This window comes from Natrix helvetica, assembly GCF_964273705.1.
Source record: "Natrix helvetica genome assembly, chromosome: Z".
Lineage (NCBI taxonomy): Eukaryota > Metazoa > Chordata > Lepidosauria > Squamata > Natricidae > Natrix > Natrix helvetica.
Window position 1 is genome coordinate 39,327,571 of NC_138554.1, and position 18,001 is coordinate 39,345,571.

General features: G+C 40.1%; 1 protein-coding gene across 2 annotated transcripts in view; it reads left to right on the plus strand.

Moving 5' to 3' along the window:
• Window positions 1-18,001, plus strand: part of ETV4 (ETS variant transcription factor 4) — a 46,820-nt gene that overhangs the window by 7,049 nt on the left and 21,770 nt on the right. For both annotated transcript variants that reach the window (XM_081933547.1, XM_081933546.1), the window contains exons 5-6: window positions 13,095-13,148; window positions 16,111-16,237. In XM_081933547.1, coding sequence (XP_081789673.1) covers window positions 13,095-13,148; window positions 16,111-16,237 — 181 coding nt within the window. The remainder of the gene's footprint in view (window positions 1-13,094; window positions 13,149-16,110; window positions 16,238-18,001) is intronic.

The following is an 18,001-nucleotide window of genomic DNA, read 5'->3' on the forward strand; positions in this document are numbered from 1 at the left end:
GTCTAATAATCCTCTTTCCTCCTATTTTCCCACAACAGCCCTGTGAGGTGGGTTGGGTTGAGAGAGAGAGTGGCCCAAAATCACCGGGCTGACTTACATGGCTAAGATGGGACTGAAATCGACAATCTCCCATTTTCTAGCCTCGTGCCATAATCACTAAACCAAACTGGCTGATATCATCCCATGGGGATGATTAGTCTCATCCCTGTGCCTCAAACATAAATGTGGATTTTTCTAATGTTTTACCAATAGTTTATGCAGCTGTGATCATCTCATCTCTGAAAAAAATGTGTTTTGTTAACAAACTATGCATTTCGCTTTGTGTGAAAGGGTCTTGGCAGCCTTTTATCCCTTGCATGATGGCATTAACAGGAAGAGGATAACTGTGCACTGGAAAATAATTGAAGAAAGGAGGGGATATTTATTCTATGCAGTTTTTCTTTTCTCTCTCTCCCCTCCCTGCTTTTATCCTGCTGGTGTTTCCTACCCATTTATCTTGCAAAAATCATCTTGGGGACCAATGGGAGTAAAAACAGCTGTGCATGAAAGAACTATTAGCAATTAGGAATGAATTAAACATTACTTCTTTTCCTTAGAAAATCCAGCTTTTCTGTGAAGACTATGGCTTCTTTAATTAATTCTCTACTTTACGGTAGATTTCCTTAAATCTTGCCTTTTAAAAGTATGACTCCCATCAGCCCCAGCCAAGTGATTAACGATCTAGGGTGATGGGAGTTCAACATTTTGGGAGGTACAGATTTCCCTACAGCGGGTCAAGTGATATGTTCATGAATAGTGCTATATAAATAAAAATAATTCCCCTTTCTGCCAGAATATAATGCAAAAGAAGACAGGCTGTCTGGGATTCACTATAATACAATGGTAATTTTGTCCCTGGATCAGAAAGGGCTTAATTTTGAGATCATTTTAAAACTTGTTCTGCCACTTCTTCAGTACTTAACATTATATTTTGCTGTCTAGTAAGTGTGTTTCAGCATTGCAGTTTTAATTGGCTCCAATCCAGAGTCTCATTGAGGTTAGTAAACGATTTAACAATAAATCATTCAGTAGAATACATAATAAATACAATATGTCATTCACCAGGCTGACCACATTTTATTTTTCTATTGTTTTTTGACATAGAAAATGAAACTTAATGGATTATATTCCATAGAAATTATGACAGCATTATGAGAATATGTGCAGCAATAATGTACTGAAAGATTGGCTGGAGTCATACGTTACCCTAAAAACATGGGTTGTTTAAGCATGGTTTAATTAGTAAATAATAATGGATGCGATCACAGCTTGCTAAATCCAAGCCAAATAAACTATATTACAGCTTAGAATAATATGTGAATGCAGCAATTGTTTTAAGTCAGCTTTGTTAATTGCAAGTAAGATTCAAAAGCAATTAATGTAAGCTGGAGAGAAACTAGAAATGTAATGAGGTGGATGATGAAACTTAATTGGGAAAAGATTCAATTTATAAAATCATTGTTAGTGATTCCTCTACTTTCTCAGGGTTTTGTAGAAGTGGCTAGGGAATTCTGGAATAGTAGTCCTGATTGGTTACCAATCAATGGGTACTAAGTCATGATTTATTTATCCATGTTAATTGAATACACTGCATTTGGCTACTTTCAAAAAACATACTGTATAAAGCATATATCATGGTTTACAACTGAAACTGGTTTTATATAATACGCTAAACTAGGGGTCACCAACCTTTTGAATCTCAGGGACCACTCAATTCATAATTTTAAATTTTAAATCACTAATATGATTTTTTAAAAAAGATAAAAAGTTTTTAGTGCAATATAAAAAATGCAAATAATTTTTATGCAGACCACCAAAATCTTCTCATGGACCACCAGTTGGTGACCGCTGCACTAAACACAAATCAAGCCAATCATTTTATGGCCTACATGTAAATCTATAAAATACCCGTTATAAGAAGATTTTTTTTTTCAAGGAAGATCCTATGAGTTTTTCTTAGCCTATGTTGGAATGTTTTCCCCTAACCTATTGCAACAAAGCATAAATGTATTTTTCAATCTCTGCTAGAGATATTTCTTCCCCAAAATAAGAGCTTTAGTTACATTCACTTACTGCCACAAGTCAGAATTTTTAGGGTTAGTGGCCCACCATAACTGAGTCTGGAATTAATACGTTGTATTGGTCATTTTATGATCTTTTTTGGGTGTGGGTGGGTTGATCATAAAATAAACAGGGTGGTTGTTAAGCAAGCACAATGGTCATTACATATAAAACAATGCCCATTATACCCACTTGGCATCTTTTTCCAGAAACCAGAAGCAAACATTGGTTTCTTGCAATAAATATGATACATTGCAATCATGTGAATGTAGAATGCTACAAATATCTACAAATGCAGACCGATTACCAAGCGCCCAAAACGTGATCATAGGGATCTAGGCTGGCTGTGGCAACTTCAAAACTGGGTCGTAAATAGCTTTGGGAAGGTCCATCATAACATTGACTGGCTGTAATTCCAGGACTACCTGTACATTAATCTACTATGAGTACACCATGCCAACCCCAAAACAAACAGTCTGTTGTAGCTCAGCCCTCAGCCACTCTGTCTGGGGAAAAGGCTGACATTTGAAACTGCTATGATAAAAAACAATACCATGGAAAGACCTGAATTAGAAGTTTGTGTAGGATTCGTAAGCAATCACAGAAATATGCTATTATGAATATCTTCATGTCTCTGCTCTTAATTTTGGTATCTAGAGCAGATTTTGTCCACTATTTTCCCCTCTGCTCAGGACTTCTTCCAAAAGTAGATTCTGCACAAAAAAGATTGCATCTGGAGAAAAGTTTGGATTTAGTAAATCTTTTTCCTTTATTAAGAATAATGTTTCATTACAAAGTGTTACTAAAGAATCTTTTGCTGAGAGGCCACATCTGAGTAACAATTGGATGGTGTAATTTCAAAAGAGAGATTATCATTTTCTGCTTTAAACATTTTCTTAAACTGTTTTGTGGGCAGTCTTTTGTACAACCTGGACCATTTCCAGCAACTGTTAAAACCCAATTAGAATGTCTATTACCACCTCCATTGTTTCATTAAAGACTATAACAGACTGTGATGTGACTGTTGTTCAGGGTTTTTCTCTCTCCTTTTTGGTCCCCCCCTTCCCATTTTTAAACTTCCAAATAGATGAAAAATGCTAGCAAATTTGAAACTTTCCAAAAGACATTGGTATTATGATTAACCTAATAATATGGGCTTGGTCCACAATTGTGCTTCCTCACTCAGACTTGGGCAGTATTTCTATTTTCCCCTTCATTTTACTTAATTAAAACACTTATCTCATTCATCTTCTCCAAGCTATCAACAGTTTTTTTTTTTGACTGAGGCATTCATTTTTAACCATAGCTAGTTGAGTCACAGGAGCTCCCGTAGATTTGCACATAATGTTAAATTGGAAATAAACTTCCCGTGTTACTCATTTCAGTCCTCTCATTGTTCTGTGAGCCTTGAGGAATAGTTACAAGATCACAGCTATTTTCAGTAGGAAGTAACTGTGGCACTCCAGATGTTGCTAACTACTAGAATACTCCCAGCATCCATCACTATTGGCTGTACTTCCAACGGAATTGTAGGTGAGAACATCTGTCTCTGGTTGCTTAAATCTTACCCAAGATAAGATCATAAACTCAAGAATGGCATGATTTGAACCTTGTCTCAGTCCAGCACTTTCCCGCATCCATTTAGTTAAAAGTAGGGCAGCCATGTTTGTGTTAGAGGATCCTATAAAATCTGGTATGAAACTTATTGAGGAATTGACAGATATGGGAAATAGTAAAGAGTTTAAAGATAAATATGACAAAGACTAAAATGCTGGTTAAAAATATGACATCAAAATCGAAAGAGGAGTTAACGAAGAAATTGGGTATCCAAACTGCCAAAAAAGTCAAATATCTAGGTATACATTTATCTGCGAGGTGTGTGTCCATCAAAGAAGATAACTATACTAATTTGATCAATAAAACTAAGAAAGACTTAGAAATATGGAAAAACCTACAATTGTCCCTGATGGGTAGGATCGCAGTCATAAAAATGAATGTATTACCAACATTTCTTTTCCTATTTCAGAATATTCCCATTATATTAGAAAAAGGTTTTTCTTTGAAGGATTTGAATCAATTGGTTTCGAAATTTATTTGGCAGGGAAGAAAACCAAGACTAAAACTCAAGCTATGCAAGTCACTAAGGAAAAAGGAGGATTTGGCATGCCAGATTGGGAACTTTATTATACTGCAGACACTCTAACATGGTTAAAAGAATGGATAATGTTGAGAAATAAAAGATTACTCAAATTGTAAGATCATGACATCCAAGTAGGATGGCATGCCTTCCTTTGGTATGAAAAAGGATCTACACATAAATATTTCAATAGATACTACATCAGACAGTCTCTGTTATTAATATGGAACAAAATTAAAAACAACCACTATACCAAAATACCGATTTGGCTATCTATGATGGAAGCATATGTACACCCAAATTTAATTGATATGGAAGATATAGTTACATATAAAGAGTTATTGAACAGACAGGGGAAGATCAAAACTAGATTAAATTGGCTCACAAGGGGTACAAGTAGAATGGTGGTCCTACTTACAGATACAATCAAGGTTTGCACAAGATAGGAAGAAGGAAGGTATTGCCAAAGATTGCACAATATTAGATAAACTTTTGATACAGACAGAAAACAGGCTGATCAAAGTGTTGTCAAAGAAATTATGGTCGTCTGGGTGAAAAGTTTTCGTTATAATGTGGAATTGGCTAAGTGGTAAAAACTTTGGATACTTAATCAGAAACTAACAATGGCTACAGCGTATAAAGAAAATCTTTATAAGATGTTATACAGATGGCATTTCCCCCCCAGCACGGCTCTCCAAAATGTTTAAAAATCTGGCCCCAAATTGTTGGAAGTGTAAAAAAACACCAGGCACTTTTTATCATATGTGGTAGACGTGCAATGAAGCAAAAAAATATTGGAAAATGATTCAATCATGGTTAGAACAAATGGTGGGAGACCAAATCTTATTTAAACCAGAAATTTTTCTCCTAGGTATAATACTGGAGGGGTTTAAGAAAGATACACATTATCTAATTATACATGTACTAACTGCGGCACGCATAACTTATGCACAATATTGGAAAAAATAAAATACACCATCAGAGCTAGATATAATCAGAAAAGTGTTGGCCTGTGCGGAAGCAGATAGGCTCACTCTTGAACTTAAAAATAAAGGGGAATCAGAATATTTTGACGTCTGGAACAGATTTTATGATTGGTATAAGACAAGGTGACAAGACTGGAACAAACTGTATATATTGTGATTGGACAGAAGGAGAGACAATGTATCAAGTAGGCTAATTGTTAATGGTTGAGACTAGCTGTATATAATGTGAATGTATGGCCACTTCGACTTCGCGGTACTGCATTGTTTTAAATGTAAAAATAATAAAAATATACTTTAAAAAAAGTAGGGCAGCCATATCTTGACTCTAAAAATCAAGATAAGCACTAGTGTCAACAAATAGACAGAGGTAGGAGAGATTCCTGAGATGTTAGAGTAAGAAGTGCTTGGCTTTTCTCCTGTAATATTTCCTCAGCTTAATAGCTACCTAATGCTACTATGAATGAGATGTAGAGTTCAATTTAACCATCCCTGTGAGGGGAGGACATGAGGAAAAAAGATGATGCAGTGGTGTTGAATAAAATCTGAAGAGAAATACTCCCTGATGTTAACGGAATAAGGGCAAGATAGAAATGGAACAAAATGGCTATTTTGGGAAGGCTTACTTAATGGACACAATTTGGGATGTCACATCTGCTATGGCTTTTATACTTTCTGCTGCTTTAGTTTCTCGAAAACAATTTTTGCTCCACCAAATTCAGAGCCAGATTGAAATGGGCAAGTGTATCACTTTTAGCTTAGTGCCATGTGGAAGACATTAGCAAGTGCCAACATCTTGGAAAATTTGAGGGTTCTATTTATATTGTGCAGGCAGGAAATAAAGAGTAGACAGAGTCTGGGGGTGTAATGACTGGAGGAGGGAGACAGCCAGACAGAGACTATTGAGGATTTAAAGGGCAAGCAAACTTAGTGAGTGGTGATTCTTTCTTTTTTCTTTTTAAACACATTGTTTCAAATAATGTTACATACAGATTTACCCAACATCCATTATGGGTTAAATTATAACAAAGCATCAGGTTTTAGATTCACCTTGATTTCCAACTATCCTTCTGGGTCCCATATGGGCACCATTAAGTCCCCATCCTCATAGTGGAAGCCATTTTGTGATATGCCATGCTCACTTAATTCTCTGGAATCCTTGGTGCTCTCTGAGCTTTGTTTTCTTGCAAAAAAATTTCTTTGTGGAATTCAAAAATGTTCTGGAGGGTATAGCTGCCCAATATGTTACTAATTAATCATACATAGTCAAATATATTGTATATATTTTGTCATGACAATAATAATGAAATAATAACTAACTGGTAAAAACAATTTGGATATAAACTATAATATGAGAAAAAGATTTACTAATTTTATTATCTTTTTTGTTTAGATTTTGTTATAAAGATGTAATCTCCCCTGGGTACTTATACATTCTAGTAATACATTTTTGTCTAGATTGATTATAATATAAATATAAATGATTCTAGACAAAAGCACGTTTAAACAAATATAGTTAAATGAGAATGATGGTATATTAATGGTATAAAGGTTTTTGATTTAAAATGTACAATTCAATATGAATGAAATATAAAGAATGATTGTAGTAACGCACGAAATTTATTTGTAACCAATCAACATGCTTTCTGGAAGATGTAATGAAGAGTGTTTTTGTGTGTGTTTTTTGTTTAATTAAAACAATAAAATAAAATAAATTTTAAAAAAAGGAAGGATTGATGCAGTGAGGAAAACTCTGGAAATTGAGTTGCAGATCTGAGTTATTTCCAAATGTTTTATACTGCCATGGGGACGTAGGTGGTGGTGAGCTTTGGGAAATAATGAAGCTATACAAATAGTGAAATAATAAATAGCAATATTTAATTAATATTGAGTCAATGAATTTATCTTAATATTTTAGAAACCATATAGATAGATTTTCTCCATGATAACCTGCCCCTCACTTAATATTTCTTCCAATAATATAACCCTCACCACTGTAGCTGAGTTTATCCATCTGGTTTTTGGTTGTTCTCTTCTGTTTCCTTCCACCTTTTCTAATGCTAGAGCTTTCTCCAGAAGGCTCACACGTGCACCTCTCCATTTACTTGTAAAAAGAAGATTTCAGATTATGCTTTTCATAACATTTCTGTTATAGGAGACCAGAAAATTTAGCTCTTTTTGTGCCTTATTATATTATCTATTTTACACAAAAAAATGAAACTGCTCTTTGTAGGCTGTGTAGCACAGTCCTAATAATTTCCAATATATAAATGCTGGAATACACACACACACACACACACCACATACATACATACATGCATACACACTTTTAAAAACAATTATTTTTTCTGTAGCTAATACTGTTACTAGTATGCCAAAATATACAAAAATAAAAACCTTCATGAATCTGAAATCATTTGGAATGATGTATTTTAGACTTGTGCAACAGAAAGTGAATCTTTCGGTTACAAGCATGCAAGATATACTAGGAGAGAAAAGGGTGAAGCAGGTAAAATAAAGAATACCTTGCCAATTACTAAATGTGGGAGTTGCTTTGGGATTGGGTGGCAACCCAGTGGCACAGGAATCTTATAGGGATGGGAGAGTGGATTCAACTAAATGTCAATATATCATAAAAGCTAAGGATGCATAATGAATGAAGAAACACACCAAAAAACCCATAGGTTTGAACAACAGTGTCTTCCGGCAACATGATGATCTGAAATATACCTCCCTCAACTATAAGATACTTATGGGGAAAAATAATGGTTTTAGAATGATCATTGAAGTTGAATATTATTGAAGATCTATGCAGAGATCCCAGACATGCAGGAGACTTTAGATTTCTGAGCTAGAAGAGTTCTGCAATAAAAAATGGGAAATGTTCCGAGAAGCAAAAATAAAAAGAATTGTAGCTGATTAAAGAAAATGTTTGGAAAACATTATTTCTGCCAAAAGACATATAATATGTAGTGACTGGAAGGGTGTGCAAAGAATGTATTCATTCTTCATTTATTCTGAATATGCAAACAACTGCACATAAAAAAATAAGCATGTATCCACATTTGCAGAAAGATGCAGTGCTTAACTTTATATAGAGGCTGTGTCAGGTTCTGTTCACTTATAGATTTATTGGTACATGCAAATTGATGAAGTATGTATAAACGTTTGCATGCAACCATACATAACACCTTTTAAATAAGCCCTTAAAAACCTATTAAGGGGGAAAAGTCCATAGTCCTTGAGAGTTTTTTTTCCTAGGCCTACAGGAAGGAGACTGATACCTTGTGGAAGAATGTCACAAATGTGTGAGGGCTTGCTAACGTATCAATTTTACCCCAAAAATGCAGAGGGGTTAACTCTGGGGCTATGCTGACCTAAATTGGAGGATGGTTAGTATGGCAAGTCAACAGCTGCCGTTGATCTTAGTCCAAAAAGACCAAACAAAAAGTTATAAATCACAAATGCCCTGATAAGGAAAGGGAATTGCGTTTTATTTCAAGCAGAGGAAAAATGTTAGTATAGGAATAACATTCATTTTTTTGTTTGAAGATAATTGATATTTATGTCTTGGTACACTATGATTGATTTAATAAACAATGCAACTCTATGGTATTTATTGGGTTCTTGGCATTTTCTTGGCCAGTTTGTTTTTCCTGGCAGATATTTTATTATTGGGCAAGATAACGTAAGTGATGAGAACACTAGGAAACCAATAATCCTCTCTGAGCTACTTATATTTGCAATTATTGCCATTCTGGCATATTTAAATAATTCAGTAGAATTTTCTTTAAAATGTAAATATAGTACATGAAATTATTTTATAATTTTCCTTGATTGCCTTTCTAACAAATGTCTGTGCAGTCAACATTAAGTAAGTTTAGTTCCAACACATTTTCCAGTGGGGGAGAGGGAGTGGTCACGTGTGAGTATTCTCAAAGCCTGATTGGTCCAAAGACTGAGAGTAAACTTCTTAAATACTCCTTCCTTCCATTTCTGCCCAGTTTCCTCTCAGTCTTTTGGTCCAAGCACTTGAGAATTGTGTGTAGGTAGGAAATAATTTGGTAATATCTTTGTTCTCTTTATTCAATCTGGCTTCGGATTTGGCTAATTGAGCATTTTAAAAGATCTAAATTCTAAATTTGCAGCTGCGGCCCAGGGGACAGTTCTTCTGCCTTGGGGCGGTCAGGGAGGGCCCTGTGGGGCATCAATCCTGGCCTCCGTGGGCGCGGAGCCTTAGCCTGATCCCCGGGATCGCGGGGGTACCAGCTCCAGGGCAGCTGCAGGCTCGGCGATTGCTCCTGGAGGCTAGGAAAGGCAGCGTCGGCACCACGAGTTACGCACGAGCTGCTGGAGAAGCCGCCGCTGAATTCGGGTGGCGGCTGTGCGCCTCGTAAAGAGTTTTTGGAGCGCGAGTGAGCAACGCGAAGGGGGGAGTGCGCGCAGGCCTGCCGTGAGGCCCCCAATGTCACCAGGCTGTTTCCCGGTGCCGTAGGAGGCCAGGAGAGCCGGGACGCGTGATTACGGCCACCTTTGGCCTCGCGCGGGTCCCGGTGGCCATTTTGGATTGCGCCACTTGCGTGCGGCCTTGATCGGCCTGCGGGGCCGCTTGGGAGGCCCAGGCCCTGGTATTCGGCCTTGTTTTACCGGCCACCAGTACCAGCCCAAGCCCAGGTAGGGCCTACAGTAGCCTGTATTCTTCTACCTCCACGCGTCAGGACACGTGAGTGGGCGATGGAGGAGGGCTTGGTGATTCCCCAGGGCCAGGCAGAGGGCCTGGTGAGGGGGGAAGAGGACCTGGGGCAGGAGTTTTGACTTGGGGATCCCCCAGTAAGGTCAGTGGTGGCACAGTGTTCCTCTAGAGCCTCCACCAGGGAGGAGGCCAGGAGGCATAAGGCCTTGGAAAAGACTTTTGCCCAGGCCGAGAGGCAGGTCAGCTCTACTAGGCCTGATTCTGTGGCGCTCTGCACGGCCTCCAGCTCCCGCGGCTTTGCACATTCGGGATACCCCCTAGGTCAGTGCATGGAGCTCTGCCCGGCTGGAGAAGTGGGTTGCGCGAGCGCCTGTTCCGCCTGCAGCTTCACCAAGCACTTGCGCAGCTCTCCCAGGCCACCGCCGCTGGCTGCTGCTGCCCACCACCGCCCGCCGCCGCCCCGTTCCGCTCCGCACATAACTTCCAAATCTAAAAATCGGGGCCGAGTGTTCTAGCATCGGCCGCTCTAGGAGTGCTCTCTATGGTGGGCTGGCTGCCGGACAGAGAGTCTTCCGGACAGAGTCTTCCAGCAGCCGGCCCACCATAAAGAGCAGTCCTAGAGCGGCCGATGCTAGAACACTTGGCCCCGATTTTTGGATTTGGAAGTTATGTGCGGAGTGGAAAGGGGGCGGCGGGCAGTGGCGGGCAGCAGCAGCCAGCGGCAGTGGCCTGGGAGAGCTGCGCAAGTGCTTGGTGAAGCTGCGGGCGGAACAGGCGCTCGCGCAACCCACTTCTCCAGCCGGGCAGAGCTCCATGCACTGACCTAGGGGGTATCCCGAATGTGCAAAGCCGCGGGAGCTGGAGGGCAGGCAGAGCGCCACATGGCTTGGCACCTTAGGGATTACCCCCTAGGTCAGTGAATGGCGCTCTTTCCAGCTGGAGAGGGGATTTGCCGGGCGGCTGCTCGTGAGCATGGTTACCTCATGGCTGCTTCGCCGCTGAGGCTGTGCCCGGCTCTTCGGGAGCCAGTTCACAACGGAGCAGCCGCCCGGCAACTCTCCCCTTCGGCCAGGCAGAACGCCACTCCCCAACCTAGCGGTATCCCGAAGGCGGCAAGCAACGTGAGCGCTCCCCCCCCCCCCCCGGCTCCTGCGACTTGGCGCTTTCGGAATAACGCTAGGTCAGTGAGCGGTGCTCTGCCTGGCCGGAAGGGGGGGGTTATTTTCGGGGGTGGGCTTAGTTTCGGGACAGGTTGTATTTTCGGGGAAACACGGTACCTCCGATGGACCGCAGGGTTTCGTAGGTCGGAGGCGCTATTTGTCTCTTTCCAGCCCAGGATGTTGGGGGCCACGGTGTCATCGGCTACCATTGGCCGTTGGCTGCGACAGGCCATCGTGGAGGCCTATGGGGCGACGGGTCATCCTGTTCCCTCGGGGATAACAGCCCATTCCACTAGGAGTGCCGCGACCACGGCGGTGTGGGCCACTAGGGCTCCGTTTGAGGACATTTGTCGGGCAGCACCTTGGGCGTCTCCGACCCACTTCATCCGGCATTACACGCTAGATTCATTTGCCTCGGTAAAGGCATCGTTTGGTCGGAGGGTCCTGCAGAGTGTTGTAGCAGATTCTCCCCTTGGGCCGTAGTTCTTGTTTATTTCCCTCCCTAGGACCGAGCTTGGGTATGTCCCATACATGACCACTCCCTCTCCCCCACTGGAAAAAGAATGTTGGTCTTACCTGAACGTGTCTTTTCAGTGGGGGGAGAGAGAGTGGTCACGACCAACCCTGATCATGGTGAGGGGCCAAGGGGAGGGCCGGGAGTTTTCCCGGGGGATTTTGTTGTGTGTTTTTTTGTTTCAGTTGGAATGTTCGCCTTTGAGGAAACTGGGCAGGAATGGAAGGAAGGAGTATTTAAGAAGTTTACTCTCAGTCTTTGGACCAATCAGGCTTTGAGAATATCCACACGTGACCACTCCCACTCCCCCCCTGAAAAGACACGTTCAGGTAAGACCAACGTTCTTTCCATGCAGATATTTGTCTTGTTGCTGATCTGAAAAATGGCATATCTGAAAAAGTATCCAGAAGAGAGTTACAATGATGATAAATATTCTGGGTATACAAATTGGATATTTACAGATCATGCTAAATATAAGATGCTCAGTATGATTTTGATTGGCATGATGTGTAACGCATCACTGGGAGTTGTAAACTATGATTTATATAGTTATACTGAATGTTACTTTTGTGTCTTTGCCAGTAAACCACAATTAAACTACTTCACAGCTGGATGTATGGTCCTTTGGATGGATAAGAAAAATAAAACCTATACAGGTAGTCCTTGACTTACAAGCACAATGAAGCTCAAAATTTATGTTGTTAAGCGCGAAATTTGTTAAATGAGTGTTGTCCCATTTTACAACTTTTCTTGCCACATTTTGTTGAGTGAATAACTGCAGTTGTTAAGTAAGTAACATGGCTGTTAACTGAATCTGGCTTCCCCATTGACTTTGCTGGTCATAAAGTCACAAAAGGGAATCACATGACCCTTGGACACTGCAACCCTCATAAATATGAGTCAGTGGTCAAGCATCTGCATGTAAATCACATGACCATGGGAATGCTACAACGACCATAAATATGAAAAACGGTCATAAGTCCCTATTTTCAATGCCATTGTAACTTCAAACAGTCATTGTTGTAAATCAAGGACTACTTGTAGTTTTTAAATCTCTTTGGTATTGCTTAATCTGCCATCCTTGTTTGAGCTTCCTTTTTTAGGATTTTCATGGTGATCCAGGTCATTTGGTGTGATTTATGAGGACTAGAGAACTAGGGAATCTCTCTTAAGCTACGGTGTGCAGTAGATGTGCCTATTTTAACTAGGTCTTAAGTGTTAAGAGGCCGATATTGCAACATGAAAAGAGGAAAACACTCTTGAAATAAAGAGCTGGGTCTGCTCGTTTGCTAATGGCAATTCTACTGGGTGAGAGATTACGCAGACAAGGTTGCAATCCCAAGAGAGAAACTCCCTCCTGTTTCTTGGCGGTGATTTGTTCCCATCTCATACAAAGGCAGGTTTTTTTTTTCTTCCTCTGTTATTCTTTCTTTCATATGTGTATGTTTTAAATAAACCCTTTGCAGGATGCCAAATGTTACTTACCTTCCTCCATTACAATTTGCAGCACAGGTTCCGGACAGTGACGAGCAATTTGTACCTGACTTCCATTCAGAGAACTGTGAGTCTTGAAACTGGGGAGATGGAGAGGTGGGAAAGTCTTGCTTTGATGGGGAAGAAGGCGAAAAGTACCCAAGCATGATGCCAACGACTGAAATGCCTCCATCTGATCCTTCATGCTGAAAATGCCAGGGCTGAGTTTACTTCTCTAGATGCCAGATAGGATTGAAAAAACCATCCTGGCCACATGTTTTTGATTCTACCCATGACACTTCTTCTACTTAATCTGCTTCTTGGACCTAGTCCTTTTTGATATTCATACACTTGATTTGTTCCTAGTGAATATTTTATTTTAAAATTTTGTTTGTGGAAGCATATTTGTGATAGTTGGAAGTTTTGTAGACTGTCAAATAACTTGTTAATGTTTGACATTCACTTATTGCACATAGGGAGGGCCCTTAAGGCTTCTCTTCCCCTTGGGAGGGTAGATGTGGGGCCACACTCCTTAGCTAAACGGCCCCTGATTTCTGGTTTCTCATTGTTCCATTAATATATCTAGGAAGGGGATATTATGGCAATATTATGGAATCTGGGCACTGAAGTTTCTCTACATGTCCCAAACATGGGGCAAAAGCTATGCTGGCCCAGGAATTGGCATGATTTATTTTTCTTCTATTGTTTTCAATGGGAGTGAAATACAAGATAAATGTCATTTGTCCACTCTGACTTTTGCTAGATAACAAAATTTAGGTAGAGGCCATTCACTGCCGCCAATTTTTCCTTGCAAGATAGTTTTTATATCCTGAACACTGTTTGCTCGCAAACTCAATAATATAATCATTTTAATTGTTTTTTAAAATCTGGAGGACAGTTGGGGATAGTGTTTTATTCATCTGAGTATATTTACCTACAGGGGCCTCTTCTTGCCAAGACATCCCCTCCTATGCAATTATAAATCGAAATGACCATTTCTAGTCCTTTTAGTTTTGGAAATTTAAGATTATATTATGAACAACATTCATGAACAACAAAATTCTCTTAAGAGAACGTTTATTCCCAGGATCAGAAAAGATGGGATGTGACTAAAAAGATGACTCCTATTTTTCTTTGTTATTAATTTTCATTGTAAATTATCTGAATAGCTTCTGTGAAATTTGTCCCTTTAGATTTCCACGTACTTTGTTAATTCATCCTCACCTGCCTCTCTCACATACACTGGTATTCTGGCAATTGCCTGGACAAGTACCTGCAGTTGTCTTGGCAAGATTTAAAAGTGGTTTGCCTTTCTTGGACTGAGAGAGAATGACTGGCTCAAGATCCCCACACTGGCTTCATGATTCATGGCAGGCCTAGAATTTATGGTTGGGTGCTAAACCACTACACCAAACTGACTCTCCCTTACCTCTCTAGCCTATCATATTTTCACTGCAAACCCTTTCTGACAACCCTAGGCCTGCCTTCCATATTAGGCTGTTCTCTTCTGTTGTTGTGTCTGTAGTATTGTTGTTACTAGTAATGTCATAATGCCCAATTTTGTTTAAAAGGCTTTCTTACATATACAGATTAGGTTGTATCCAGATTTGGGAATATGTGACCAATGAGATATGACTGACGACCTGTAAATTATGCTTCAGTTCAATGAGTATGGTCTAAGGCAGGGGTGTCCAAATTAGGGATTTTTAAGACTTGTGGACTTCAACTCCCAGAATTCCCCAGCCAGGCTGGCTGGGGAATTCTGGGAGTTGAAGTCTACAAGTCTTAAAAATCCCTAATTTGGACACCCCTGGTCTAAGGGTTTCATTTACATAGGAGACCAAGCAGAAATTTTAACTATCAAATCGCAGTGATCCAAATCTGAACAAATATAAACTAAACACGTTATGGCAGCACTTAATCACTTTTGTAGGCCTTTAGATACCATTACATAACCTGGCTTGAAAGGCCAACCACACTCACAAAATCATCCATATCTTATGAAATTTAAGGCTACCTCAATCCAAGACCTGGGCAGATTCTGCCATTTGTTTTTATTGAGCTAAAGAAATGTTTTAATTTTGAGGAGATGTAGATACATGTAAGGCAAGGGCATTTGTGAGGAGGAAGAAAAATAATCAAGATGAAGACCATGAGCCCATAATTAACCCACCCCTCTTTTTTATTTAACATGGTTGATGCGCTAAAACAAGAATTGAATTTCTATTGTATGATGGTTCTTCCTTGATTAAAATGTTCTTTATAGGAAGTAAATGACAAAAATACCTAAAACTCATAGAAAAGAATACTCTTCCCATAGTTTCTCATAGAAACTCCTAGAACTTTGTAGAGATTCATGGAAGAGAACCTAAAGCTCATGGCTTTATGACTGACTCAATACATCCAACCAAAGTGAGCATTAGAAGAAAGAAGCATGAACATTTGTTGGATAATTCTGGGTCAGTCAGCATCTCTTAACCTATCCTTTAAAGGGTTAATAGTGCGGGCGAAAATTGGAGGACAAACAGCTGTGTGAAGCTCCTTTTGAAAGGTCAGGTTGTAAATCTAAATTTAATGAACAAACACAACATTCCAAGGAATTTCTCAGATAGAACTGAGATGATCTAATCTAAATTGTTGAAACAGAGGGATGGAGCTGCATGAAATACAGAAACTGCCTTATTTAATGTAGGACAATTTTAACAAACTATTGCCTACTTGGACTGGAACCAGACTCATAGGCCATTTTCATAATCAATTTATGTATTCTTAACCAAGTTTAAATCTGGGAGTTTTGAATATAAGAATGTCCTCTTGTACAAAGTCCTATCTCAGAATCCTTTGTAGCTAGGCTCTGCAAATACAATTCCGATGCAGGTTAAAGCACCTCTCTCCCATCCGTCTTCAAATCAGAGGGAACATCTAGTTCTCAATTTCTTCTTCGGGGTTGAGAGGGGAGGGAAGTCCTTGCCCCCTTGTTGTGCTTGGTTGATGCAAACTCAGACTGATGAGTATCCTGATGTCCTTACTCTCCTTTTTTCCCCACCCAGTGGCCCTTCACAGTCCTCCAGCTAAGATAAAAAAGGAACCACAAAGCCCATGTGTGGATGCTTCCAGTTCCTGCAGACACACACAGCCTTTTCATTACCAACCCAGGGAGCAATGCTTATATGCCAGGTAATGCTGCTACGGAACAAATGCTGATCACTTTGTGTTCCTGCAGTCATGAGGATTTGTCCTCTGTTAGGAATTGCCAAGAATGCTAAGTAGAGGTTCCCTTCAGATTTTGCTGGTGCAGGCAAGTTTGAGAAAAAGGCCAAGACATGCATGTTAACTATAGCCAAGCCTCTTAACACTGTATTGTCCAATAACTCACCACTATCCTGCATATTTTGAAGCTAAGAAAACTTGGTGCCCATATTGGTTGGCAACTTAATATGCTGGTAGTGCTGATTGATTGATAAATCAATCCAAGTCTATTCCACCCTCCCACTAGAGAGTATCAGTATCACCCTGATGTAGGAATTTATCCACTAACCATCAAGTTGAGTCTGATCATATAAATGCAGTTATTGAAAAGGGATGGAGGAGAACTGAATTTCACAGATCAGGGGTGCAAATGCAACAAATTGGATGTTTGGCAATTCAAAAAAGTGAAATAAGACTATTAAATTGTGTTTGGCAGCTGAAACAAGAGAAGTGTCAAAGGGACTTTGTTGTTATTTGCAAAGTTCTGTCCAACCCATCGTGACCCCATGGACAATGTTCCTCCAGTACTTCCTGTCCTGTACTATCCTCTGGAGTCCATTTAAACTCACACCTACTGCTTCAATGACTCCATCCAGCCGCCTCATTTTCTGTCGTCCCCTTCTTCTTTGCTCTCAATCATTCCCAGCATTAGGCTCTTCTCCAGTGAGTCCTTCCTTCTCATTAGGTGCCAAAGTATTTGAGTTTCATCCTCAGGATCTGGCCTTCTAAAGAGCAGGAACTGGCCTTCTAAAGAGCAAGGTTGATCTCCTCCAGGACTGACCGGTTTGACCTCCTTGCAGTCCAAGGCACTCACAGAGTCTTCTCCAGCACCTTAGTTCAAAGGCCTCAATTCTTTGGCGCTCACCCTTTCTTATGGTCCAACTTTCACAGCCATACATTGCAACTGGGAAAACCACAGCCTTGACTATATGCACTTTTGTTAGCTTCTGTTGTAAAAATTAATGAAGGGCTCTTGGACATGTTGTAAGTAGGATTAGCTATCAGTTCTTGGCTAAACAATACACAGTCTTTTTATTGTTCTGTTCTCAGTTTGATTAGAGTAGAATGCATGAAGACTGCAAGTTTTAGAACCAAGTGAAGTGCTTTGGGCCTCACAAAAGTACAGCATTTCTTGACTAATAATTAAAGCATCCTGAATTTTCTCAAGCATCTGCATGAACCTAAAAAAATGCGACTGATTGTAAGGAATCAGGAGATTTGTGATTCTTAAATTCTTTTTTTTCTGGATTGTATGAAATTTTTGAAAAGAATCAGCATGTAGTGATGTATAGCAAAGAGGCCTTGGAGTTTATGCAAGGTCTGAAACCCTTCGTCATTTTCATAGCCTGCACAGTTTTAATTTGCATCCTTATTCTAAACTGGGCAGGCTGCCTCTGGAGTATTATGCTCAATTCGGAACACTACCTTTTAAAAAATCACATCCAAAACCTATGCAGGTGGGGAGTTACTGCTGAAATTATTCAGTAAATTTAATTTGGAAATATGATTGAAAAAGACATGTGATGATGATTCATTTTACCCTGAGAGTTTTAAATGATAGAGCAAATTTATCTGCTGCCAGAAGGGGTGCAGGGGATGGGAAACAGGGACCTTGACATACTGTTGGAAGAAGCATGAGCTAGTCAGTAGAGAAAACAAAGCTGCCTATGGGAGGTGATAAGCATTCTTCTG